The sequence below is a fragment of the Blastocystis hominis genome (assembly GCF_000151665.1).
Source record: "Blastocystis hominis, Singapore isolate B (sub-type 7) whole genome shotgun sequence assembly, scaffold_19".
In the NCBI taxonomy this organism is placed as follows: Eukaryota; class Bigyra; order Opalinata; family Blastocystidae; genus Blastocystis; species Blastocystis hominis.
In genome coordinates, this window is record NW_013171826.1 from 220664 (window position 1) to 246030 (window position 25367).

At 53.4% G+C, this 25367-nt stretch overlaps 11 protein-coding genes; 7 read left to right on the forward strand and 4 right to left on the reverse strand.

Moving 5' to 3' along the window:
- Nucleotides 1-313: 313 nt before the first annotated feature.
- On the forward strand, nt 314-2868 carry GSBLH_T00002346001 (uncharacterized protein; the record flags this gene model as incomplete). XM_013040891.1 has 2 exons in its annotated part: nt 314-490; nt 532-2868. 2 exons carry the CDS (start codon nt 314-316, stop codon nt 2836-2838), a joined length of 2484 nt encoding a protein of 827 aa, XP_012896345.1. The 3' UTR covers nt 2839-2868.
- A 141-nt stretch (nt 2869-3009) lies between these two features.
- GSBLH_T00002347001 (uncharacterized protein) lies at nt 3010-4502 on the forward strand. XM_013040892.1 has 2 exons: nt 3010-3167; nt 3204-4502. The coding sequence occupies exons 1-2, from the start codon at nt 3024-3026 to the stop codon at nt 4476-4478; spliced, it is 1419 nt and encodes a 472-aa protein (XP_012896346.1). The 5' UTR covers nt 3010-3023; the 3' UTR covers nt 4479-4502.
- Nucleotides 4503-4868: 366 nt separating this feature from the next.
- Nucleotides 4869-6403, forward strand: GSBLH_T00002348001 (uncharacterized protein; the record flags this gene model as incomplete). XM_013040893.1 has 2 exons in its annotated part: nt 4869-4992; nt 5025-6403. 2 exons carry the CDS (start codon nt 4869-4871, stop codon nt 6347-6349), a joined length of 1449 nt encoding a protein of 482 aa, XP_012896347.1. The 3' UTR covers nt 6350-6403.
- A 1590-nt stretch (nt 6404-7993) lies between these two features.
- On the forward strand, nt 7994-8329 carry GSBLH_T00006434001 (uncharacterized protein; the record flags this gene model as incomplete). Its single annotated transcript, XM_013040894.1, has 1 exon — nt 7994-8329. The coding sequence occupies one exon, from the start codon at nt 7994-7996 to the stop codon at nt 8327-8329; it is 336 nt and encodes a 111-aa protein (XP_012896348.1).
- A 504-nt stretch (nt 8330-8833) lies between these two features.
- GSBLH_T00002349001 (uncharacterized protein) lies at nt 8834-10128 on the forward strand (the record flags this gene model as incomplete). The annotated part of the gene is made up of 2 exons (XM_013040895.1): nt 8834-8893; nt 8923-10128. 2 exons carry the CDS (start codon nt 8834-8836, stop codon nt 10126-10128), a joined length of 1266 nt encoding a protein of 421 aa, XP_012896349.1.
- Nucleotides 10129-14506: 4378 nt separating this feature from the next.
- GSBLH_T00002350001 (uncharacterized protein) lies at nt 14507-15284 on the reverse strand. XM_013040896.1 has 4 exons: nt 15245-15284; nt 15004-15143; nt 14628-14972; nt 14507-14588 (listed from the first exon to the last, which is right to left on the reverse strand). The coding sequence occupies exons 1-4, from the start codon at nt 15270-15272 to the stop codon at nt 14535-14537; spliced, it is 567 nt and encodes a 188-aa protein (XP_012896350.1). The 5' UTR covers nt 15273-15284; the 3' UTR covers nt 14507-14534.
- Nucleotides 15285-17178: 1894 nt separating this feature from the next.
- GSBLH_T00002351001 (uncharacterized protein) lies at nt 17179-18078 on the forward strand (the record flags this gene model as incomplete). Its single annotated transcript, XM_013040897.1, has 5 exons — nt 17179-17370; nt 17406-17525; nt 17558-17692; nt 17725-17850; nt 17881-18078. 5 exons carry the CDS (start codon nt 17179-17181, stop codon nt 18076-18078), a joined length of 771 nt encoding a protein of 256 aa, XP_012896351.1.
- Nucleotides 18079-18250: 172 nt separating this feature from the next.
- GSBLH_T00002352001 (uncharacterized protein) lies at nt 18251-18887 on the forward strand (the record flags this gene model as incomplete). XM_013040898.1 has 1 exon in its annotated part: nt 18251-18887. One exon carries the CDS (start codon nt 18251-18253, stop codon nt 18860-18862), a length of 612 nt encoding a protein of 203 aa, XP_012896352.1. The 3' UTR covers nt 18863-18887.
- A 283-nt stretch (nt 18888-19170) lies between these two features.
- Nucleotides 19171-21091, reverse strand: GSBLH_T00002353001 (uncharacterized protein; the record flags this gene model as incomplete). Its single annotated transcript, XM_013040899.1, has 5 exons — nt 19171-20509; nt 20546-20678; nt 20711-20832; nt 20866-20920; nt 20953-21091. 5 exons carry the CDS (start codon nt 21089-21091, stop codon nt 19171-19173), a joined length of 1788 nt encoding a protein of 595 aa, XP_012896353.1.
- Nucleotides 21091-23213, reverse strand: GSBLH_T00002354001 (uncharacterized protein; the record flags this gene model as incomplete). XM_013040900.1 has 10 exons in its annotated part: nt 21091-21236; nt 21268-21374; nt 21405-21615; nt 21649-21739; nt 21770-22126; nt 22157-22352; nt 22383-22460; nt 22491-22717; nt 22753-22994; nt 23026-23213. 10 exons carry the CDS (start codon nt 23211-23213, stop codon nt 21155-21157), a joined length of 1779 nt encoding a protein of 592 aa, XP_012896354.1. The 3' UTR covers nt 21091-21154.
- A 255-nt stretch (nt 23214-23468) lies between these two features.
- On the reverse strand, nt 23469-24133 carry GSBLH_T00006435001 (uncharacterized protein; the record flags this gene model as incomplete). Its single annotated transcript, XM_013040901.1, has 3 exons — nt 23469-23478; nt 23531-24008; nt 24037-24133. The coding sequence occupies 3 exons, from the start codon at nt 24131-24133 to the stop codon at nt 23469-23471; spliced, it is 585 nt and encodes a 194-aa protein (XP_012896355.1).
- Nucleotides 24134-25367: the final 1234 nt, after the last annotated feature.

Below are 25367 nucleotides of genomic sequence, written 5' to 3' on the forward strand. Positions count from 1 at the left end.
TATTTATCGATTTAGAGTTTTGTTTGTACTACTGGCGAGCGCCGTTTTCTCTTCGGTGCAAGTGCGCGGCTCTTTCTATGTACTTCGCTAGTTCGTGCAAGATATGACATAAGAAAAATGCTGTTTGTTTCGAGAATCAATTTTAATTGCCTGTTGATAATCATAGGATAACTGAACAACTGGACGGTTGTTTTCCAGTAAATGATATCAGTTTTGTCATATAATCTTTATTCAAAATGACCGATACAACTATGTGTAAGTGGATTTGGGGATTTGAATCTGATTCCTAGCCGAAGAAGCTCCATGGATTGAGATGCAGAAGAAGACGTTCACAAAGTGGGTAAACCAGCAGCTGGTCCCCGTGGGTAGCAACATTTCTGATATTTATTCGGATTTCACCAACGGAGTGAATCTGGTCACTCTGCTTCAAGTCCTTTTCAAGGATCCGATTGTGGAGTGGGTGTCTGGGAGCGCGGCTGATGCTGTAGGCGTGTGAATAAGAACGCGAAGTTCGCTTTTCAGGCTACAGAGAACTTGAAGCCGTGCTTTGACTATCTGCAGTTTAAGAAGAAGATGAAGTTGGTGAATATCGGTCCTATTGATATTTTCAACGGCAATCACAAGCTGACCTTGGGTTTGATTTTCCAGATCATTCTCTTCGTGCAGATCGACAACATTGAAGTGGACGGCCTGAAGGGAATGCACGGTTTGCTCCTGTGGGTGAACCGCCAGATCGAGCCCTACGGTCAGAAGGTGAGCGATTTCACCGACAGCTGGAGAGATGGAAAGGCTTTTGCTGCTCTGGCCGCTGCCTTGTGTGAGAACTATGACTTCGGAAAGGCGGAGGAGATGGGGCAGGACGATCGTCACCGCAGCGCTTACGACAAGATGGAGGACGATCTGAATGTAGTGCGCCTTTTGGACCCCGAGGACTTCCACAACGAGGAGATCGATGACAAGTCGGTGCTGACGTACGTGTCTTCGATCTTCAACGCGGTGGCGAACGACGACGAGTCGCGCCGCCATGTGCAGGCGATCGACCGCGTCGCGCGTCTGGCGATGAAGACGGGTTCGATGATTCTGAAGTACGAGAAGGAGGCTCGCGCGTACAACAAGCTCCTGGACGACAAGATCGAATACTTCCACGAGACGGAGCCGCGTGATTCGAAGGACTGCCGTCGTCTGAAGGAGGAGTTCGCCAACTACCAGAAGACGGAGAAGGAGGACATCAAGAACCGCAAGGTGGAGCTGGAGAGCATGCTGAGCGACATCCACGAGAGCGAGCGCGCGGAGAGCCGTCCGCTGTACATCCCGCCCGAGGGCCTGGGCCCGAACGAGATCTCGCAGAAGTACCGCGACTTCGAGGAGGCGGAGAACGAGTACGAGCAGCGCCTGCTGGAGAAGTTCAAGTACTTCCTGACCATCGAGCGCCTGATGAACCAGCTGGACCTGAAGTGCCAGCGCCTGAGCGACCGCCTGAAGGACAACATCAAGAAGACCGATCTGAACGACCTGGGCGACTCGGTGGCGGAGTGCAACCACAAGCTGGCGGAGCTGGACGACCTGGTGGAGGAGGACGACGACACGGAGAAGGAGATGAAGGAGCTGCACGACCTGCTGGACTCGTTCCCGAAGGACTGCTCGGAGTACTCCGAGGCGATGGACAAGGTGGAGGCCGTGGAGGACCTGCAGGACGAGTGGGAGGACCACAAGAAGGAGTACCGCGACCGTCTGGAGGAGAATCTGGAGCGCCAGCAGGAGCTGGAGCGTCTGGAGCGCGACATGGTGAAGGAAGCGGACAAGATCGAGGAGAATCTGGACCACGTGGAGATGCTGCTGAACACCTCCAACGGCGCGGACTCGTTCGAGACCGCGGAGGCGAACGCCAGCGCGGAGGAGGCGCACCGCGAGCTGGACCAGGTGAAGGACAGCGTGGAGGACCTGCGCGAGAAGCAGAAGCAGCTGCTGGACAACGGGAAGGAGGACGAGGTGCAGCGCCACCCGCTGAAGCCGATCGAAGACCGGATCCGGAACCTGGAGCGCGAGCTGAAGCAGAAGGAGGACACGCTGGACGAGATCAACCGCCACACGGAGCAGTGCAACCAGGCGCTGCAGGAGTACGACGAGCTGGCGAACGCGGTGCAGCAGTACGTGGAGGACAACTCGAACGACCTGCGCGCGAAGAAGAACGCGACGCCGGAGGAGCAGATGGAGCTGATCCGCCAGAAGAAGGAGGACTACAACCGCCCGCCGGAGTGCTACCGCGTGATGAAGGAGAAGGAGAAGGAGTGCCGCGACATCGGCACGAACACGGCGTCGTTCGGCCCGATCAACAGCGTGTGGACGGAGTACGGCAAGCACCTGGACCGCAAGGAGGCGAAGCTGAAGGACGACGAGGACCGCAAGAAGATGGAGTCGCTCTCGCCCGACGAGGAGAAGCTCTTGGAGCAGGTGTACAACGCGCTCAACACCGACGGAAAGGGACTCACCGCCGACCAGCTGCGCGAGGCCTTGCAGGCGATGGGAATCAACATGAGTCTCAATGACGTGATCGCCAAGCTGACGGCGATGGGCTACAAGGTGGGTCCGAACATGCGTCTGGGCCTGCCCGATCTGAAGCAGTTCCTCCTGGAGCTGAAGGCCACCAAGAACAACAAGGAGGACATCCAGCACTCGTGGAGATACCTGGCGAAGAACAAGGACAAGATTGCGGACACAGACGTGGATAAATACTTCAAGGATTACGAGAGCTATCCGTATCTGAAGGAGAGCATGCCTGCCGATGAAAATGGACTGTGTGACTATCAGGAGTGGACTGAAGCTGCTTTCAAGCATTAGTGGTAGTATGTATCTTGTTCTATAGTGTGCGATTTGTTTTTTGAAAATCACGATTCGAAGAACGTTCTTTAACGGGTTTCCATGATCGTCATGGAACCACTTTCCATTTTCATGTCAATCGAAGGTTGTCAGAAACCTTTCATTGTGAGATGTGGGCAGATAATTTTTGAAGCGCTTATTTCTAGATGAAGCTTACTGCTTTCCTCCTTATCTGTGCACTTGTTTTTGCCGAGTTTACTGAAAACGACGGCGTTCTTGTGTTGAACGACGATAACTTTGATCAGGCAATCGCGGAGCATGAGTCTCTGCTGGTTAAGTTCTATGCGCCCGTACTTTTTTTTGTGTGTGTGTGCGTTACGTTGTAGTGGTGCGGTCACTGCAAGAAGCTCGCTCCCGATTACAGTGCTGCTGCCCGTGAGCTCCGTGAGCTGGACCCTCCTCTCTATCTTGCTGAGGTCGATGCGACCGCTGCTCCGAAGCTCTCTCAGAGATTCGCCATCCGTGGCTACCCCACTCTGAAGTTCTTCAAGAACGGCAACGCTGTCGATTATGACTCGGGTCGTTCCAAGGCCGATATTGTGAACTACATGAAGCGCAAGGCTGGTCCCGTGGCTGTGACCTACACCACGCTGGACGACCTGAAGACCGCCATCGAGAGCGCGGACGTGTCCGTGGTGGGCTACTTCGCGAACACGGAGTGCAAGGAGTACAAGGACTGGTACGGCGTCATGGCGAACGTGGACGACGTCACCGCGATCTACATCACCGATGCTGCCATCATGGAGGCCATGGAGGTGTCCGCGCCCGCTGTGGCGATGTACAAGAAGAGCACGACCGGCGCGCTGGTGTACGAGGGCGACATGGAGGGTCTGAAGCGATGGATCATCCTGCACCAGCTGCCGCTGGTGGTTCCGTTCTCGCAGCAGTACTCGCGCAAGCTGTTCGCTCCGGAGCACGGCATCAAGGTGCAGCTGATGTTCTTCGCACCCGAGAAGAACCCCGGCGAGGCGAAGCCTGTGCTGGAGGAGGTGGCGCGCGCCTTCCAGGGCCGTCTGTTCATCGTGCACATCCCCTCGGAGAACGCGCGGCTGCTGGACTACTTCGGCCTCACGGCGGAGCAGATCCCCGCGCTGGCGATGGCGGACTTCTCCGGCGAGGGCATGGACAAGTACCTGTTCGAGGGCGAGATGACCGTGGCCGCCATCTCCGAGTTCATCGAGAAGTTCTTCGCGAAGAAGCTGACGCCGTTCCTGAAGTCGGAGGACGTGCCCGCGGAGCAGCCGGGCCCCGTGTACAAGGTGGTGGGCAAGTCCTTCGAGGAGGTCGTGCTCGATCCCAAGAAGAACGTCTTCGTCAAGTTCTACGCTCCCTGGTGCGGACACTGCAAGGCTCTCGCACCCACCTATGAGAAGCTCGCCGAGGCCTACAAGGACGACGCCGATGTGGTGATCGCGGAGATGGACGCGACGGCGAACGAGGTGGCGGGACTGAACATCCGCGGATTCCCCACGCTCAAGTTCTACAAGGCCGGCGAGCCCACCGCCCCCGTGGACTACGAGGGAGAGAGAACGCTCGAGGCTCTCACGGACTTCGTCGAGAAGAACCGTGTTGCGGTTAAGCACGAGGAGGAGGAGTTGTAATTACGGGATGGATCAACTGTTGTTGGGGTGTTTGTTTGAAACGGGAGAGCGGCTCGGGAAAGGGGTCTGGAAGAGAAGGGAGGGCGAGAGAGCCCGCGCGGGATGGCTTCGGCCGGTTAAACCGTTTTTGTTCCAGTGACGAAATCAACAATCTGATTGGCTCAATCACTTTTCGAAAAACTGCAAAAAAAGATATCAAAATGAGTGGAAATGATTCGTTGCCTATTAAGATGACGTCTGGAAGACGTCTTATCATTCAGCAAGTGACTGACACTGCATCCTTTTCGGCTCGTCGTTTGAGTTTTAACGCGAAAGAATTGAAGGTGGGCAGCGAGTGGGGAGTCTTAGCGATAGTTTATCAGCGACGAGCTAGCGAAGTGGTTGAGTGAGATGTACGGCGAGGAGGTGGATGCCGATCTGCCGGAGTCTCTGATCAGCGGCGTCGTCCTTTTGACCATCGTGGAAAAGCACCTTCCCTTCTTGCTTGTGGACAAGCGATGGCACAAAGAAGCTAGTAGTTCATTTTTCTTCCCCTTTACTCTGCAGAGCCCATGAGCTTCCAAGCCCGTGACAACATTACCCTATTTGCAGACTGCTGCGTAGCCCTGGGCATGCGCCGCTCTGATGTGTGTAACTATAGCAACTTTGAGCGTGGGGATCTGAAGCAGATCACGGCCACGCTCTGCGCCTTTGCCAAGTTGGGCATCCCGAAGGGTCTGCACCAGGTGTCGAAGGAGCTGGAGACCTACGTGGAGAAGGCGTACAGCCCCGCCGTGGCGCAGATGGACCTGGTGAACGAGGAGGAGGAGATCCAGCTGACCGCGGAGGAGCTGGAGGCGCTGGAGCGCGAGCGGCAGGCGGAGGAGGAGCGCCAGCAGCGCATCGCGGAGAGTTTGAAGGGGTTTGCGGAGCTGCGCGAGGCGTGCGAGGCGGCGTTCAACCGCGCGGTGGAGGGACTGTGCGCGGACGTGCTGAGCGGAATCGACATGAACGACCTGGAGCTCTCGGACAGCTCGGATAGCTCCAAGAGTTCGAAGAGCTCCAAGAGTTCGAAGAGTTCGAAGAGCTCCAAGAAGGCGAAGAAGTCGGAGGGCGCGCGGGAGCTGAGCGTGGAGGAGCTGCGAGCGAAGATCGAGAAGGCGGAGGAGGAGTGCGCGCTGGCGAAGCGGATGCTGGAGGAGATGAGGAAGAAGCGCGCGGAGCTGGAGGCGGAGGGCGCGGACACGAGCGAGGTGGACGCGGCGATCGCCGAGATGGAGCGGAAGATCGGGGAGCTGGAGGGAATGATCGCGAAGGAGCGCGAGGAACTGCAGAGAAAGGAGGAGGAGGAGAGAAGGCGGAAGGAGGAGGAGGAAGAGCGGAAGCGAAGAGAGGCCGAGGAGGAGGCGGAGCGACTGCGAAGGGAGGAGGAAGAACGGATCATGAGGGAAGAGGCGGAACGATTGCTGCGCGAAGAGGAGGAAGAGAAAAAGAGAAGGGAAGCGGAGGAGGCGGAAGCGGAAGCGGAGAGACTGCGAAAGGAGGAAGAGGAGAGACTGCGAAAGGAGGAAGAGGAGAGAAAGCAGAGAGAAGAGGAGGAGCGAAGACAGAAAGAGGAGGAGGAGCGAAAGCGAAAGGAGGAGGAGGAAAAGGAGCGATTGCGCAAGGAAGAAGAGGAACGCAAACGCAAAGAGGAGGAGGAAAAGGAGCGGAAGCGCAAAGAGGAGGAGGAGCGGAAGCAGAAGGAGGAGGCGGAGCGCGTGCAGCGCGAATTGGAGGAACAGCAGCGCGCGGAAGAGGAACGAGCCAGACTCGAGGAGGAGGAGCAGGCGAAGAAGTGCCGCGGATGCCGCAGCAAACGACCAAAACAAACCGAGGAAGGTGACGCCTAGACCATGGAAGAAGAAGAAGAAGGATACTAGTTGTTATGTAAATTATCATTGTGATTTTGTTTCCTTGAACAAATCGTTCGAAGTGGCATGAACCGAACTCATAACAAGAGTTTGCTGGTAAAAGCCGAACTGAGATACATCCTTCCTGAATTGTATCTCAGTTGGCAATCAGCTTCCCTTCCATCAGTACTCTATTTTTTCCAAGGTATCAGAGTAGAATAACGATGAAAATCTTTCAAACTGGTTACACAATCTGGAAACTCTGTTTTATGGGCTTTCCGAGAACGAAGATGGTAGAGAGAAGTTCGTCTTATTTTTGTGCAGATATCTCAATCGAAACATTGTCGAATCTCTTCGAAATCTACACCCATTTACTCACTCTTCCTGATATTTCTGCGCACGTCTTGTGCATCCTTTTAGATTCGATTTCGAGTCTCCTCGACTTGAAGTTGGCGGATAGTGATTTTGAACACATCACTCCTCTCTTGAGCGATTTTTTAGAGTGCCTCTTTTCTGTTCAGTGCAAGCGCTATCATCATTATGACGAAGAATCAGCATTGGCGAGTACTCTAACCTTCTATAATTCGCTCTCTGCCTCGCCGTGTTGGTCTCGTTTATCGAACGATCTCATTTGGTCGGTTCTCTATTCGCTGTACTCGATCTACTCTCAAGTGTTCCGTTGTGTTCCATGTTGACTCTAGGAGAAATACTCGGAGATGCTGCGAAAAGAAGCCAGCAAAACGCTGGAAAGCCTGCTTCTGCGTCTGATGGCGATCGTGGCGGAGTCGAGTCCGGTCGAGAGCGAGGACAGCGCGGAGGAGTCGAGCGATGGCTCTGTGGAGCGCGAGGCAGCGATGGAGGTGAGCACGGAGAAGTACTCGCCGTTCCACGAAGTGGAGGAAACGCAGAACGCGACGGTGCGGAAGTACATTCACTCCGAGGAGGAAAAGGAGGAGGAGCCCAGCGAAGTCGATGAAGTGGACCAGCCCAGCCGGGCCAACGAGGCCAACGAGGCCAACGAGGTTAACGAGGCTAACGAGGCCAACGAGGTTAAAGAGCCCATCGAGGCGAAAGAGCAAGCAAAATCTCCTGAGTCCACCGAATCTCCTGAGCCCCCTGAGCCCAGACCTCGCACGGACCCAGACCAACCCGCAGCGCCCTCCACTTCCACTTCCAATTCCAATTCCAATTCCAATTCCAATTCCAATCCCAATGCCCGCATCCCTTCTCCCGAGGCCTCGGTTCCTCTCTCCGCGTCGCTTCCGCAGTCCCCTCGCTCCCCCCTTCCCCTCTCCGCCTCGCTTCCTCGCCCCTCCGATTCCCGCGGGGACGCCTCTCCCTCCCCGTTCCTCCTCCAGCGCGCCCCCGCCTCGCCGAGCCCCGCCGCCTCGCCGGACCCCGCCGCGCGCTGGCTCCCCGTCGCGCTGTGCAGCGTGGAGCTGCTCTCCGGCGCCATCAGCGTAGCCCCGCTTCTCTCCTCTCTCTCAGCTCCCCATCTTCGAAGCCGCCACCGCCGAGGACCAGCGACGCATCCTCTTCAGCCTCCGGCCTCTCCGCAAGATCATCACCGCCTTCAGCGCGCTGTTCCGCGGCCGCAGCGCGCTGGCGCGCGTTCTCTCGCGCTCCACGCTGGCGGCGCTGGTGATGCTGCTGTACCACCAGCAGGCGGACGTGGCGATCTTCTCGGAGGCCATGACGATCTTCTCGTGCGTGGCGTCGAAGCTGTGGCGGTTCTACAAGAAGGAGCTGGAGCTCGTGTTCGAGAAGGTGGTGTTCCACATGCTGGGCAATATCGGCATGTACAAGCGGATGGATCGCTTCCTGATGGAGCGGACGCTGCTCGAAACGCTGCTCGGCATCCTGGAGAAGCCCAACGCCCTCGAGAACCTCTTTCGGAACTACGACTGCGACGTCTACTCCCTCAACATCACCTCCATCCTCTTCTCCATCGTCGGTTCCCCGTTTCCCCGTCACGGCTAGATCAGCGAGAAGATCAAGTTCTATTTCTCCGACATGCTTCCGCACTACCGTCATCTCCTCGCGCAGCAGCAGCAGCAGCAGCAGCAGCGCTCCCAGGCCCCCTCGACGCCCCTAAACAACACCGACCTGCTCTGCAAGATCCTTCTGCTGGTCGTGGACAGTCCGCTCAGCGACGTGACGGACTGCGGCCGCGGCAGCTCGGGGCTGGTGCTGCGCAGCCACCAGTTCCTGAAGGCCGTGGCGAAGTTCAACAGCAGCGACAAGACGGTGTTCTCCTTCCTCAGCAACTGCGGTAGGCGAGGGACGCCGAGGTAACGCGCAGGGCTGCTGTCGAAGGAGCCGACGCCGAGCGAAGTGGCGCGGTTTCTGCGGTCGTCGAGCCTGCTGGACAAGAAGCAGATCGGCGAGTTCCTGGGAAAGAACAAGGAGTTCAACAGAGCGGTGCTGGACGAGTACGTGGGGTCGTTCAACTTCTACGGCATCGATCTGCTGTCGTCGCTGCGCATGTTCCTGGAGAGCTTCCGCCTCCCCGGCGAGTCCCAGCAGATCGACCGCATCATGGAGGTGAGCGTGGCGAGGCGGCTCCATCGCAGGCGTTCTCGAAGCACGTGTACGTGCAGTGCGCGGAGCACGCGGAGCTGCACAGCGCGGACGTGACGTACTGCCTGTGCTTCTCGATCATCATGCTGAACACCGACCTGCACAACCAGAACATGAAGGACGAGGCGCGCATGACGCTCGACGACTACATCAAGTTCAACACCACCTACGGAGAGATGAACCGCGACTGCCCGCTCCCCGCCGCCCTCCTCACCTCCATCTACCGCAGCATTCTCGCCGAGCAGCTCCTCATCGTCGACGACGTGCGTTTCTTTTTCCCCGTTTCCACTCCAGCCGCAGAACGAAAACATCATCACGCCCCTCAAATGGGCCGATTTCGTCGCCCTCAACCGCGACTTCTTCCCGCGCAACGCCCACTACCACGTCCTCTCCCTCTCCGAGCTCCCTCTGTACCCCCGTTTCCCCGTTTCCACGATAGCATGCACGCGGAGCTGCTGAAAGCCACGTCGCCGCTCCTCCTGCAGACGCTCCAGACGCTTCTCCAGCGCTCCGCCAGCGCGCTCTGGGTCTCCACCGCGCTGCGCATGGCGCGCTCCCTCCTCCGCGCCGCCGCCCACGCGCAGAACAACCTCCTCGTGGACTCCGTCGTGCAGCTGCTCGTCGACCGCACCCGCCTCCCCGTCCGCCCCGCCCGCTTCCACGCGCTCATAACCGCGGAACCGGCCAGGCCCGTCGGAGACCTCTGCTTCGTGCGCGCGGAGGGAGCCGAGACCCGCGGGGGAGCGGGGAAACGCGTGGTGTGGCTGGAGTACTCGCCACTGCGGAATGTGCGTGAGTTCGGTCGTGGAGCGAGCGAGGACGCGGAGAAGGGCGGTGTATGCGTGGGAGTGGAGTGCTATAGAACGCTGCTGGAGATGATTCGGGAGAATGGAGGGTCGATTCAGAAGGGGTACAGCGATGTGGTAATGATGAGTGATCGGGGTTTGATTTTAGTTCTCGATGGTGTCGGCGGTGTATTTTATGGGAATGGTGAGCGCGGAGAAGGAGATCTTGGCTCGTTTCGTGGGGCGCGAGAACGAAATCTGGACGTCGCCCAACGAAATGAAAGCGATGTTCAACGCGCCCGACGCCGCGCCCGTGCTCCGCCAGGTCGTTCTGGCCGAGGCGAAGAGTCACGTCAATGTGGGGATGCAGACGAGATGCGAGGTAGATTCGGCCCGTCTGTCATGACCACTTGATGACCGCCATTAACGACATCACCGAGGAGAAGGCCTCCACGAGCTTCAGACGGTCCAGACCCGATCCTCGTGTCGATCCTGCCGCTGCGCAGCGCGATATGGAGAGAATATCCACAGGATGATGATTTGAAATTGCGTGATGATGATGACGAAAGGAAGAAGGTGATCTTAACGAGGCATGCGGTCCGAGCGATCGCAGAGAACGATTTCTTGCGCGCTGTCAACTCGGAAACCGTGTCCACGACGACCGTCGAGATTATGGTGTCTTCGTTGCTCCGCTTGATCAAACAACCTCTATGTAGGGAGAAGGCATCGTGTTTTGTGGTAATCGCATAGATTTGGAAGAAGACGGGGATGTGGCGGAATTCGATGGAGTGGCTGCATTCAGCGGATTTAAAAGTAGAGTTTGGAGCAGAGCGCGCAGATGCAGCGAATCATCCTCTTCGGGATCTTGGTGGAGATCGTGACATGGAACGAGGATCGTCTGCGTTTGTTGCTGCCCCAATTGTCCCTATTCTTTAAGAATTGGGCCACATCCGTTCCAATCCCTTCCTGCGAGTTCTCCGCGCTGCTATGGAGTGTGGGGTGTGTCGTGGAGAACGCGTTTGAGTTCGACTACAAATCGCTGCAGCTGCTAGAAAGCTTCGTCAATCTTCCCTCCACGAGCTTAGTGTCCGGCGAAATCTCCTCCGTGCTTCTAAACGTGGTGACGAACATCGCAGACTCGCTGGACGAGCGTCCTGAAGTGTGGTACATCCTCGAGAACATCATCAACTGCCTCATCATCTCCGGCGATCACAAAAACATCGATATTTTACAAACAATCGATTTTATCTTCAACAACCAGGAGATTAACAAGTTCATCCCGAACGACTTTACTTCGACGCTCTGCCTGCTTATTAACAATCTCTACCTCCATAACGAAGAGAATCGCGCGGCAGGGAAGCAAGGTACGAGTGCATGTCGCTCTGCATGGTAGAGCTCGAGAGCGCCGTGTTCAACTGCTATATTTCGATTATCAACTACTGCTACGTGATCAACAACAACATCTGGAAGAGCTACGAGCGTCGCATGGCCGATGATGATTTCGGTTCCCTATTTTATAAAATAAAAATTGACGCTGTAGACTTCGATCCAGCGGAGTTGCAATCCTTACTCCGCGTCGCTTCCCTCATCTGCAAAGATCGCTACGAGCCACCGATCCGCGAAGGTCTCACGTGTCTTCGCGTAAATCTCGTTAGATCTTGTTATAAAATAGACGCTTTTTGGGGACTCCAGAATGCAATGGATCGATCCCGCCGAGTGGGCCTCCCTCCTCCAGTTCCAGCTTTTCCCCGCGGTAAAGGACGCTCTCCACTCGCTCATGAGCACACAGTCCAAAAATTCCCCCGATTTCTGACATGCAGACATGTCGTCACGCTCCCGCGGGGACGCAAGTTTTCGCATTCGCCAATCATTCAGCAGATCATCGAGGTCGGTTTCCACGTTTCCACCAACCCATAGCTTCTAAAAGAAGTTCTGCTCTCCAGAATTCGGGACTTTTTTTCGGACTCCGTTTTCCCGCCCTTGTGGCTGGCGGTACCCGCGGTTATTTTACGCTTATGGCTAGTACTGCGGCGTGACCGAATTCATCCACACGATAACCGCGGTTAATTCGGAATTGCGTGAATTGAACCGATTGACGGTGCAGAGCGTGGTGCGTTCGCTGAACGCGCTGCAGTGTTTTTCCGTGGGAATGGTGCCGCGATTTGATTGGCAGGTTGAATACCGCGGGAAAAAGCTTCGCGATGCGACGGTGGAGATGATGCCGACGTTCGAGCAGGACGAGCGGATGAGCGCGTGGTTCGCGGAGGGCGACGAAATCGTGGTGGAGGACGACGCGGAGGAGCGAAGCGAAGCAGCGCGGGGAAATCATCAGATCTTCTTGGATCGGATGGGCGTCGGAAAGGAGGAATCGGAGGAAAAGAAGGCGGAATTGGGAGGAAAATTGCCGTTTTTGGTGGATCCGGAGCGGGCACACGGGATCATGTCGCCGCATGCGGACACGTTGGGGATCGGAGATTTGGAGGATATCGAGTCCGTGGCGAGTGAGCAAAGCACTTAAGTTTGTTTAGATTGAATCAGAATAAGAATAATAATAATTATTAATTAGTTTTGTTTGTTTGTTGTGGTTTAACATTGTCATACTTTTTTTATTATGAGCAATAATAGCATTGTGGCGATTGATCTGGGAACCTCCGAGACGAGAGTCATATACTCCACGTATAACGGTGGGCCCTACCCACAACTAAATAACCTGAATGGCAGAGCGTTCATTCGATCGATGCCGTAGTGGCTAGACAGGTGTATCTGACGCGTAGAACTGTTATGTCAGTCAGAAAAAACGAGCCCATGTACGGCTCTCAGGTTGGAGTGCGACTTCAATTTCGCTTTGAATTTTAGACAAATTGCTTCCTGAAGAACACATTATACTATATCAAAACTCTTTTGGGTGCTGATGAGATCAAACCGGAGTGGAGTTCGATTCCTGGTATGCAGTACATTATGGAAATGGGAGAAAACGCCGGTGAAGGAATTAAAATCAAAATTTCAGTGGATAACGGGAGACTGATATCTTTCTCCCCTGAGTATATCATCAGCCAAATCCTCGGCTATTTGAAAACGGAAATCAGCACATCCGTCGTCAACCCTGCTCGCGTTGTGGTCAATGTTTGTTTTTTCAGTTTTGTTAGCTTTACAGAATGTAGGTCCCCTCGGTCTGGACACAAAAACAAGTGGATGCTTTGCTCACTGCCGTCAAAATTGCCGACTTGAAGGACGTGCTCTACTTGCCTGATCATGTCGCCATCGTTTACGATTATATCTTCTCCAATTTTCACGACTTCGAGAATGCAGTCGGCGAATATCGCGTCTGCTTCCTCAACGTCGGTTATTCCTACTCCTCCTGCATCATCGCGCGATTCTCGAAGGTTCGCTTTTCTTCTTGTTTCAAAATGATCCACTAGTCCGAAGCCGTCATCGAAGATGTCCGCGCGCTCACCACTCTGGGCGGTCGCGAATTCGACGCGCGGTTCTACGATTACTTCATGGATGAGCTGGAAAAAGCAGAAGAAGGCGTCAAAAAGCGCGCCCAGACCGATAACCGGCTGCTCTACGCGCTGATCGCCTTCATGAAGAAAACAAAGCACAATCTGTGCGGCGATATCCACGATTTGCTCGTCGAGGTGGACAAACTCCCCGGCCTGGAGTGCGATCCCATCACGCTCGACTACCGCGAGTACGCCAAGAGAACCACCGATTTGGTCGCTCATCTCCGCGATTTGCTCTTCAAAACCGCGGGGAATCGCCCCATCACGAAGTTCTGCTTCTGCGGGTCGTCGAGCCGCGTGCCGGCAGTGCTGCGGATGTACAAAGAATTCGCGCAGAACCGCGGTCGGTTCTCGGAAGTGGTGCAGGCGGACGAAACGGTGGCGCGCGGGCTGTGCTACTGGGGATTCCTGCGAACGACGGAGAACCCGGGCGTGAAGGCGATCCCGGTGATGCGGAATCGATGGGTGGAGGTGGACGGCGTGGAGATGGCGGCGTGGGACACGTTCGATATGAGCGGAGAGGCGGAGAAGTTGAGAAAAGAGGGAGACAAGGAGTGGGTGGAGGTGAACGAGGAGACGGAGAAGCGGAAGGGACTGACGAGTTCGTATCAGGAGAGCGTGAAGCAGTGCAAGGAGTGGCTGGAGGAGTAGGAGAGAGGAGGAGTGTGGAGCGTAGAATGAAGAGGGAGGGCGAGGCCGACGCGGACTGGCTGGAGAGCATCAATCAGACGAACATTCGGTACGACGCGGTGTGGTCGATGGGGTCGAACAAGATCTTCAAGGACTCCGATTATTACAGCGCCTATTTGGCCGTGTTGGGGCAGAAAGGAACCGACTGTCCTACCGAGCGCTTTCAACCCGCCGGCCTGCCTAATATGGATCCTGCGAGAACGGAGGCGCCGCAGAGCGATCCCGATGCGTGGATACAGAGATCGGAGCTGCATCCGACGTATGCTTCCAGGAATTCAGCGGAGACAACGGGAGCAAAGAAGCCTCTTTCGCCTCCCACTTCGCCCCGCAAAGGCAGCACGTTGGCCAAGCCGACGAGCCCACGATTCGCTTCGATGGATTCCACGACGGTAACGTCGCCCCCTCCAAAGACGATCGGAGAGACTTACTTGGACATGCTGGAAGTCGCCAGGGATCTCCATTTCAAGCCTCCCGTGTATATGAGAATCCCCAAATTCAATTATTAATCGCTTCATTCATTCATCCATCCATTCATTCATTCATTCATTCAATCATTAGGTCACCATATCATCATTGGACGTGTTTGTTACAAACAGTGCATCTGAGTGCAGGTTATCACAAAGACTTTTATTCCTCAGCCTCCGCCTTATCGTTCTTGTGGTGCTTTCTGGCCACACGTCCCTACACATTAGCAATTCGCCCTCACACAAAGCTTCTTACAGGACGACCGCCTCCATAAGGAGAGTTCTCAGCGAACTGGATGTGCTTCTCCGAATCCACATGAACCATGAACGAAGGAGCGTTCACCACCTGCTGGCCAACACGGATGTGGCGCTGCTTGATCAGCACACGAGCGTGGTGGATCGACTTGGCAAGGCCCAGCTTGAACACACGGGTCTGCAGTCTGCGGTCCATCAGCTTGGAAGTCGACAGCTCCAGAATCATATCGAGCTTCATCTCCTCCTCAGAGACGAGTCCCAGACGAGCCATGCGGCGAATGATGGCAGCTCCCTGGAAGATTCTGCGAGGATCATCCTCAGGAAGAGTCAGCAATTCACGAGCAGCCTTCGCATTAGAAATATGCACGAAATAATACCTTGCGGATCTTGGCGAGCACCAGCTGCACACGCCAGATCTCACGCTTGCAGCGCAGACCGAACTCTCCGCAAATACGGAGCTCCTGGTCCAAACGCTCGCGCTCGAAGGGGCGACGAGGAGTGCTGAAAGTAAGACGGTCTAGAAATAGATTAGAATGGAATAATTCAAAAGCAACAAGACAGATTTTAGCCAAACATCCGCTCAGCTTAAAAACATTCAATACCGGTGATACTACATACAGTTTCTGTGATGTGCACAAGTAACCATTGTATAGACTCAGAATTGAAAACAAAACCAAAATACACCCCAGAATCGGAAATGAACAACAAACCTAGAATTTAAACCTGATCGATTCTATCGTGGATGAACGTAATTTGGAATTCCATATTTCGACAGCCTTGTTGTATTCTACAGGAATTTGATTCTGGCTTGTGTATTTTGTACGAAATGCTTCTTATTTCATAGATCACGACATTTGTAGAGATGGCAACAAACATCGATTTTCAGATAGAGAAAAGCCAAGATGAGACTATGCAATGGAAGTCACTACCATGCTCAGAGAAATTGGAGCGATTTCAGCACAGCAGTTGTCGAAGTGCTATTTTAGGGATTGCTTTTGATTGATAGTACCGGGTACAAACTATATTGCGATTTTTGGGGGCTATGGAACGATGCCAGATTCAAAGATGGCTTCCCGTTTGAACTCCTTATATTTATTGGATGCCTTGACGAATAATCTCGAGTTAGTCGCTTCTACGCAAGAAAACGGACCCTCGAGCCGAATTGCCTCTTCTGTATGCTGGATCGATAATGGAATCCTTCTTTTTGGAGGTCGAACGAACCCATCGACACCCTTAGGTGATTTGTGGTATTTTGATCTTGATAGTCGTACTTGGTACGATCTGACATCCAAAGCAGACAAATCTCTGTCTGCATGGCCGTCTCCTCGCTGGAGCACTAGCTTTCAAAGCATGGGCGACCGTGTAGCGGTTCTCTTTGGGGGTCGTGATTCCTCTTCGGAGTTTGGCGATTGCTGGAGCCTTCACTTCGCGAAAGAAACGCGCACCGCCACATGGTTTTGTCTCTACGACAACACGAATAGCATCTACAACGCAGAGCCCTCCCCAGGCCCCTTGTTCCGCGCCTGTTTGCTTCCGCTCTGTCCCCCAACTTCGCTCCCCCACTCCACCCACGATTCTTTTCTCGTTTTGGGCGGGACCTCTTCCCTCCCGCCCACCTCCTCTCTCTTTCATTTCAAACTCTCGAAACGGCAGTGGAGCACCGTCCCCTCCGTCCGCTTCGCCTTGCAAAACTGCCGCGTACTTTGCGCCTCTCCTTGCTCCCTAGAGCGAAAAACTCGCAGCCAATCAATTCCTTCTCCTCGGAATGGAGCCAGCTCGCCTCCAACCAGCATGGAAATTAATCGAAGTCGACCAACCCAACGAGCTCAGCGCAGGCTCCGGCCTGCAGGTCCGAATCACAGACATCACGTCTTGCTTCCCGCCCACTCCGTCCGTTCTCGCGGGATACACAATCCACGTCGTAGCCGAGCGAGTTGTGCTCATTGGAGGCGGCGGCGTGTTCTATTGGATGCCCCATTTCAACGCGTCCTGCTCCTGCAGAGCGCCGGCCTGCTTAGCATTCCCGCCCAGTGCGTGTATTCTTCGAAAGGGAGTTTCACACCCGCACCGGGAGTTACAGATGAAGAGAGAAACTCCGCAGGAGGCGAGTCAGTGGATGCTCCACGTGACGGATTCGAAACTGGTTTGCGTTGTGGGCGTTTTGTCAATCGAAGGTCAAACAGGTCAAAACGTTCTTGGAGGAGAAGCAACTCTACGACAAGACGCGAAGAATCACGCGCTTCGAAGATCAGTCCTTCGGCGTGCCCGTCAAAAATACCCCCGATTTCCGGCAACTGACAGAAAACGCCCCCGAATCGATCCAGCCCATTTTGTCCTCCGGTCCCGCGATTATTTCTTCCGTGAAGCCGTCGAATTCTCTGCCGGACCGAATTCGGGTTCTGATCGAATCGTTCTGTAAAAATCGTGGCGAAAATTGGAATTCCAAAAGCGTGGCGTATCGCCGCAGTGAAATCGTTGGAAACATTTTGGTGTTCAGCAGAGTCTCGTTTTCGGGCGAAAAATCGGCCGATTTTTGGAATGAATTGACGGAAATGCCCAGTGTGTTGTCGAAACGCCCGCTCTCTTCGGAGTGGAGTTCCTTCTTTCATCAATTACTTGAAATAACGAAGTGTGGTCGAGTTGGAATCCATCATGAAATTGATTGCGGTCCCAAGCGGCAGAGCCACTCTCGCATTATCTATAGCGAAGTGGAGGCGGAGGACGGTTGGGTAACGCTTCGCCAGGTGGGCATCATCATCATGATCATCATCATGTCTAGAACGGAATTCTGTATTCCTGGCCATTCGAGAAAGTGATGTTTGCTAGCGGGAACAACACGGAACGAAAGCGAATGGGGGAAATCCGTGGAAACGACGAATTTGTTGTTGATCTTTACGCCGTTTGCGTTGATTTTTTGCTTTTGATGTCCAGGGAATCGGGTACTTCACGATCCCGATCGCTGTGCGATCAGGAGCAAAGCACGTTCTTTGTTTTGAAATCAATTCGGACAGCGTGGAAGCATTGAAACGGAATATTGATCAGAACGGAGTTGCGGATCGATGTGAAGTAGGATTGCCTGTGTGCTGGTTGATTTGTAGGTTATATTGGGAGATAACAGAATAACAACGAGACAATACAAGGATTTAGCTGATCGAGTGTTGCTTGGGTTATTACCCTCTTCAAGAGAGGGATGGCCTCTTGCTATGCAGATTCTAAAGCCAACGGTATAATTGATGTTATTTATTGAGGAATAGGGAGGCATGTTGCATGTTCATGAAAATGTGCACGATAATGAGTTTGATTCTTTTGTTTCGAATCTAACTAAAGAATTGGAAATTATAGCACAGCAGAAAGGAAAGAATTTGCACTGCTCTGTTGCTCATGTTGAGAAGGTGAAATCCTATGCTCCCAAAGTCTTCCATTATGTATTCGATGTTCTGTGTTCAATATAGTCATTTATTAGTTGTTTGTTTGTTTGAAAATCCTATTTTTAGAATCTTTGAGAAAAGAAGGGAGTTTCATTCATTTGTTCCCAACCTTTTCTTTGAGCAAAAATGAGCTCACTTTCTACATTAATATTCATTATTTATTTATTTGTTTATCTATATTTACTTAAGTTAAGAAATGCCCGTCACGATTCGTCAAACTGCTCCCAACTTTTGTTTGAATGGAGCTCAAGGAACTGAAACAATTTCCAATATTTCGCTTGATAACTACAAGGGAAAGTGGGTAATTCTGTTGTTCTACCCCATGGATTGGACTTTCGTTTGTCCCACCGAAATATTCGCTTATAATGATGCTGCGGACAAGTTGGCTGCAGTGAACACTGTGGTGCTTGGAATTTCTGGAGATTCTCCTTATACTCATTTGAGTTGGTTGAAGGCATCCCGTTCTGAGGGTGGACTGGGTGGTCTTATCAATATTCCGTTGCTTTCGGATGTGACTCGTGAGACGATGAAGAACTATGGAGTATACAATGAAGATAAATCGGGTTTGGATTATGCTCAAGCTTTCCGAGGATTGTTCTTGATCGATCCGAATCAGAAAATCCGTCATATTTATATAAATGATAATGGAGTTGGTCGTAGTGTGGATGAAACGATCCGTGTGATCAAGGGACTTCAGTTCAGTGATGTACACGGAGAAGTCTGTCCTGCGAACTGGCACGAAGGTGATAAAACTTTCGTTCCTAACAATGCAGGAATCTCGAAGTTCTTGGTGAATTTGAAGAAGTAAATACTAAATGTGTAATATGATAGCATTTTTGTTTGTTTGAAAATTATTATCTTGTAACCCCACCCAACTTTTATACAAATAGATGTTTATCCAAAATGTTTCTCCCTTCCTGCTATTCATCGCAAGCATTAACAATCAATCAATCCATAAAGAAACAAACAAACTGCTATGGTAACAATTTCCACATTTGCAGGGTCTTGTCTCCCTCAATGAAAGAAAACAGCTTCAAACAAAAGGCATCCGTTTCAATTCGTAACCTCAGTAACCTTTTGTGTATTTGATAATTGGTAGGCTCCGTTTTCTACACGTTATCGCTGGGTCTCACAACGCAGTACGCAATTCTCCTCTTTTATAAGTCGTAACTCATTCAAAAGACATTCGCATATTGACTCAATCAATTCACACGTTTTCTGCAAGGGAAGGCGATCCACCAAAACAGAAGAGTGCGGATCGATCCTGCGAATCGTTTTTTCTAAAAGCAGCATCGTGTCAAAATCTGTGGAAACATGCGCACATTTCATCGAGGAAGTAACGAAGGAAAAGCGAACGCCCGGGATTTGCTTGAGGTAATGAATGACTTTTGAGCTTTCAAGATGTTCCTTATAAATCAAAGCGTAATCGGACGAATCTTGCGGCTTCAATGCAAAGCTATACTCGCCTAGGAAGCGATTCACCCCATCCCAGTTGACAAACAAATAAAAGGACGGGTCCTTTGATAGCAGTTTGACCCCTTCGACGAAGAAAACAGCGCGGAACCTTCCGTTTGCGATTTGATTTCTCTTTGAACGAATCGAGCAATTCTGACACAAAGCATAACACCAAAAAAACGCTTTGCAAGTCGATTCCTTCCAAACTCCTTCGAGTTCGACTCTGATCGATTTCCCGATTTTCCAGCTTTGAATTCGTTCCACGCCAATCGGAATCGCAGCCATCTCCATTGCCTTCGATCGAATCGCTGTTCTCCCCTCCACAAATCGGTTCCAACGCACATTCTGCTTCTCACGTCGCTCGATGGACACCAAAACCTCTTCCTGGATGCGAATCTTTTTCAGCTCTTTCTCCAAAACCTGCATCCGATTGCGAAGCCCAAAGAAAAACAAAGAACGCCCAGTTTCGTTTAGTTTTGACTGCCCTTCGCGTGGCTGAAGCGACGTCTGCGGCTCCATCCGACATTTGTCTCGCTTTTGGGAGTGAATGCGAAGAAACGAACGCACCAACACAGCGTGATCGGCCATCAGCAACGAATACTCCGTTGTTTTCTCGTTCTCCAGGCAGAAATAAGCCGGAAATCCGGAATTGCAGAAATCGTCCACAAAGACTTGCTCGCCTCGAAACCGCGATTCAATCCTTCCATTGCGCAGAATCACTGCTGAGGAGTTGAGCTGAACGATGACGGCTTGATTTCCAAAATATCGGACTTTTTCGATGGATCGGAACTCGGCTGTTTCGTTGAGGAGCGAAACGAAGAGAGACTCGACGAACACACCGATGAGGACCGTGGAGGGAGAGTGAAGAACGCAGTAGAAAAAGTTATCAGATGTGCTGACGATTTCTGTGGAAAACGGGGGAGAGAGAGGGCAGGAAGAAAGTGGAATGGAAAATGTATTGTTTGCATATACAACGGATAGAGTCGAATTGGAGGAACCACTGAAACATCAACATTCAAAAAATAAAAGAATGTACGAAGGGGAAGTGACAATAACTGCCGTAGGCTCCGATTGGACCATCTGTCTTTCACTAAACGCAGGATCGATCTGTAGAATAGAGATATCGCCGTCTTCAGAAGCAATTTGAGGACCATCAACAAGGAACAGCTCTAATCCATAGAATCCATTTATGTTCCTATACTTTCAACTGATCCGTTGAATGTGAATGAGAGCATAAACATAAACTTGCTTGTTTCAAACTCTAATTGATAGAGTTCATAGCGAGAAAGAGAATCAACATGGATAAGACAGAAAATGCACGTTCTATACAATCATTATAATAAAAAACGTCGATACTCTCCAAAAGGCTTCACTTCTAATTCTTTTATCGAAACGATAGAATATTCTGCTTCTATTCATAACGTGAAACACAGAATCAAATACGAAGTGGAGAAAAGCGTAGCTCATATCGTTTTTTGAAACGTTGCTTTCCTTTATTATATCGATATAGAAATAAGTTGGATTCACACGAGGCATGCGTCTGGTCACATTCAATAATGGAATTGTGAGTGTGAAAAAACATTTTGACAGAATAAGCAAATTACTACACCAACAGAGATGCTATCTCAACACAAAGGGAAAGCGATTAATCAAAGGAGTTAACGGTGGGGTCTAAGTACTTGGGACGAATTACCATTCCAAGGGAACCTGAGGACGGGACTCGCCCCCTACTCTTCAACCTACCCCATCTATCCCTACGTTCCACCGTCCGACATAGAGAATGCTCTTCGCAATTCATGATCTTCCTTCTTCTCCATTCGGATCTTCTCTCTCGTTTCCAAAATCGCAATTAAACATTGCAATAACTACATCACACCCCTACCAATTCGCCCCACTCTATACTCCACAAACTTCAAACCCAGCAAAAACAAAATCAAAACCACGGTTCTCCCAACAAAAGGCGTCCACGCCACGAAGAAAAGCATGGACAAAACCGCGGGAACCGACATCCACTGCAAGAACAGCGACAAACACGCTGCTTTGTAAAAGTTCGTGATCGAAGTGACAAAAGTGATGAGCGGAGCTAAAATAATCGAAAAGGGGAACCTAGACGTGAGTCAAACGGAGAAACGGAGAAACAGGAGCATCGAGACGACGACTGCGATGGGGGAACACGTGGATGTTCTTTGGAAATCGGTGCAGTACATGTTGATATCGAGCGTGAGAACGCCTGGAGTTGAGTGGATCGAAAAGTGGAAACAGAGAAGATCGATGATGGAGACGAGGATGAGGATGAATTTGATGTAAAGACGAGTGGTCATTCGGCGAGGAGCGATAGGCCGTCGCATGAAGAATCGATACGCGATGTTGGTGAAAGACTTGGCGATTTGGTATTGGTTTTCCGCGAACGGCTGGGTGATGTAAATCGCTCGGCACGGATTGGTGGTGTCGTAGAGTTGGCTGGACGCTCGCTTGGAGGACGTAGCCGAGAAGGACGACTCGAGAGCCTTGTCCGAATCGAATTTGGAGAGCGCTTCTTCGCGAATGGAGCTTTTCTCGGATATGGGTAGCGAGAACGTGCTGTCCGACGAGCTGTAAACCTCCTTGTTCATCGATTCTGCGCGTTACTCGCTCCTTTCGGATGCACCTTTTCGGTACGACGCGTAGAGCGCGCGCTCGCGAATGCCCTGCGCTGGCTGCTTCTTCAGAGAGAGATTGCGACGTCTCGAAACGACGACGGGCGAAGTCGAGTTGGCGGAGACCATCAGAGCGAACCTTCCGGGCACTGCCGACTGGCTGGACGCGAAGGAAGGCTGGTTGGGCCAGGCGATGGCGAGGTCGAGCTAGCAAAGAGAGAAGGAACAGAGGGATACTTTGACGCCAGCGGAGAGAAGGGACTGATAGCGATGATTGTTGGCGTGGAAGAGATTCATGATCTCTTTGTTCTGCTCCTACGACTCACGTTCACGTTTCATTCCCACTCGCACAGCGATCACGTCTTCTCGCTGCGACGCTTGGATCGGATCCACAGCGCGCAGCAGTCGATTCAGGTCGAGCAAGAACAGCTTAAACTCGCGATCGATAAACTTCTGGAGATCTTTGCAGTTCGGAATCGAGATCACCAGCACATCGCTCAGATCGATCGTGTACGGATTCAGCACCGTTCCGTCCCCGCTCAGCAGCAGCATCAGCGGTAAATGCGGTGATCCTGCCCGTCACCCGACTCTTCCTCTCTCTCCCTACCCACAGTCAGTCCTTCAGGAGGCGACGTCGTTTCCAGATAGAGCAGATCGATGTACGCGACCGAGTATTTATCGTCGTACCCGCATTTCACCGATTCCAGAAGCGCCTGCGCGCGAGGACCGCGCAGGAAGGAGTGATTGCCGCAGGCGATGTAGTTCTCGAAGGCCAACGCGCGGCTGCGGCGAAGCCGATAATGCACATAGAAAGCGATGGGAGGGAACACGAGGCAGACCAGAACGAGGCTAGACGGTCAGAGAGGAAGCGAAATCGAACAGAATCCAATTCCAGAACGCGTGGTATGCCAGTTGCTTGTTGACTTCATCGCGGAAGCTTTCGTATTCAGGGAGGAAAATGAGCGGGAAGAGCGAGTCTGGCGGCCGTTCCGGAAGTCTCCACGGACTGGAGAAGGTGTTTTTCCCGTCCAAATAGAGCCGCCCCACGTGCTCCGACAGCGTGCTCATCGTGAGATAATGCGAGTTCAGCTTTTCCTTCTGCCGAATTCGGTTGATGTCCTGCGAATACCACGCGGAAGGCACCGTCTGCTCGAGCTGCTTATACTGCCGCACCTGGATTTCTACCTGGCAGTTCCCGGCCGCTCCTACTGTTATACTGCACGATCACGAGCGTGATAATCGCCACCACCACCACCACCAGCAAGAACGCCACGATCAGCACCACCGGACCGCCCAGCTGCCGCAGAAACTCCTCGAACGGCGTCAGGCAGTCCTTCCCGCGGAAGCCCTCATTGCATTCGTAGGGGCAGTTCGCATCGACGTACCCGCGCTGCGTGTAGTTCGCGTGCTCCGGCGCGTTCTCGCACGGCACGCACAGCGACACGTCCGTCGTGTTCTTGTAGCTGCCCTGCGGACACTCCGTGCAGAACACCGAGCCCCAGCCCGGCCTGCACGGCGCCAGCGACGTCCAGACGGTTCCGTCCGCGCCGTCGTGCGTTCGGTTGTGCGCGCCGTCCATCTGCCCGCCTTGCTTCCCTCCCAGCGCGTGGTAGCGCCCGTCGAAGCGCTCCTGCGAGGTCGTGTGCGTCGACGCGTTGAATTGGAACATGATCCGCCCGCCGCCGCCTCCGCCGCCGCCCATTTCGCCGCCCTGCCCCTCAATCTCCCGCCCGTCGCCCACCTGCCCGCCGTCCGCGTGGACTTCCCCGTGGAAATCCATCTCGTCGCTGATGAAGAACACGCTGCCCCCCGAGCCGCCGCCACTGGTCTCCGCGGACGCCGTGCTGCCATCCGCCGACACCACTACGTCCCAGCCGCCCTCCAATCGCACCTCCTTCGTACAGAATCCGCGTCACGCCCGAGTAAATCACGATCACGCCACCGCCCGTCCCGCCGCTCTGGCTCATGCTCCCGCCTCCGCTCCCCATCAGCAGCGGGAAGCTCCGGTTCCCGTACGTCCCGCCGCCTTCGCCGCCCGTCTCGTCGAGTCCGCCCGAGCCGCCGCGGCCTCCGTAGCCCCCGCCGCCCGCGCAGCCGTGAGGAGACTTGGAGGCGTGGCCCGGAGAGAGCCCGCGGCCGCTGGGACAGCCCTGTGCGTGAGGAAGGGAGGAGGAGAAGCGAACGCTGCCGTTGGCGTCGATGCGGCCGTTGATGAGCGTGGAGCGACCGGCGAGGAAGACGCTGCCGCCCTCGATGGAGGCCTTGCTTTCGATGCCGAGAAGAGGAGCGATGCTGGAGATGAGGAGGAGAGGAGGAGGAGATACAGGAAGATGTAGTGTTGCTGGAGACGGGATTGGATGAGAGGCCAGTTCTGCGTGATGTAGTCGTACTGACGATCAAAACCCGATCAATCGCTGCGTACCGATTCGTAGAAGACTTCGTCGGCGATGCAGTCGATCCGCTGCGATTTCAAGCTCCCCACGACGTTGATCGACACGTTGGATCGCAGATGGATAAACTGCGAATTCACGCTTCCGATAATCGTGATTTCCTTGGCCGCCTGGATCGCCACGTGCGAGCTACCGTCCACACACCCGTCATTCTCTACTCCGAAGACGTGTATTCCTCCGCGATCGTCCCGTCCAGATTCACCATGCCGCTGCAGTTCAGCACCAAGTTCCCTCCGAACTTGATCGTCGACTGGCTCATTTTGAACTCGTTTGTGTCGAACGCCACCTTCGTCTTCGAGCTCAGCACCGAATTCTGAAGAATGCTGATGTCCGACGCGTGGATTTCGATCCCATTCCCGCTGTCAAACGGCTCCAGGTGGCTGTTTCGCAGCGTAAAACCGCGGTTCAGCACGCCGCCTCCCTCGTCGTCCCGGATGCTGATCGTTTTCGAGAACAAAACCGCGGTTCGCTGCACCGTCAGACCCGAAATCGTGTGCGGCGGCAAGTTCAGCGGCGTTCCCGCGGTCGACTTCAAATCCTGGTTATCCACGGTGATGAAAATGCTCTGCGATTCCCGCGGGGAATCGTCGCTCATTGTGGTGTTCTCCGTGTGCAGAAAATGCGTGATCGTCCCGCCTCCGCCGATCATTCCGCGCCGAAACCCGCTCGACGGACCGCCTCGGCTTCGCATTACCCCGTTTCCACGTTTCTACGCGACGATCACGTCGAGGTTTCCACATTCCAAAACGGAGTAACGGAGAAAAATCCGCCC

What these genes read in the sequence shown, in the direction of transcription:
- GSBLH_T00002347001 (XM_013040892.1), top strand. Translation starts at nt 3,024, where the DNA reads ATGAAGCTTACTGCTTTCCTCCTTATCTGTGCACTTGTTTTTGCCGAG. An exon ending in TGGTTAAGTTCTATGCGCCC is followed by an intron (nt 3,168 to 3,203) that starts GTACTTTTTTTT and finishes GTTACGTTGTAG; the next exon opens with TGGTGCGGTCACTGCAAGAA.
- GSBLH_T00002350001 (XM_013040896.1), bottom strand. Translation starts at nt 15,272, where the DNA reads ATGGTTACTTGTGCACATCACAGAAACT. An exon ending in TTGTGCACATCACAGAAACT is followed by an intron (nt 15,144 to 15,244) that starts GTATGTAGTATC and finishes ATCTATTTCTAG; the next exon opens with ACCGTCTTACTTTCAGCACT. An exon ending in CTTATGGAGGCGGTCGTCCT is followed by an intron (nt 14,589 to 14,627) that starts GTAAGAAGCTTT and finishes GCTAATGTGTAG; the next exon opens with GGACGTGTGGCCAGAAAGCA.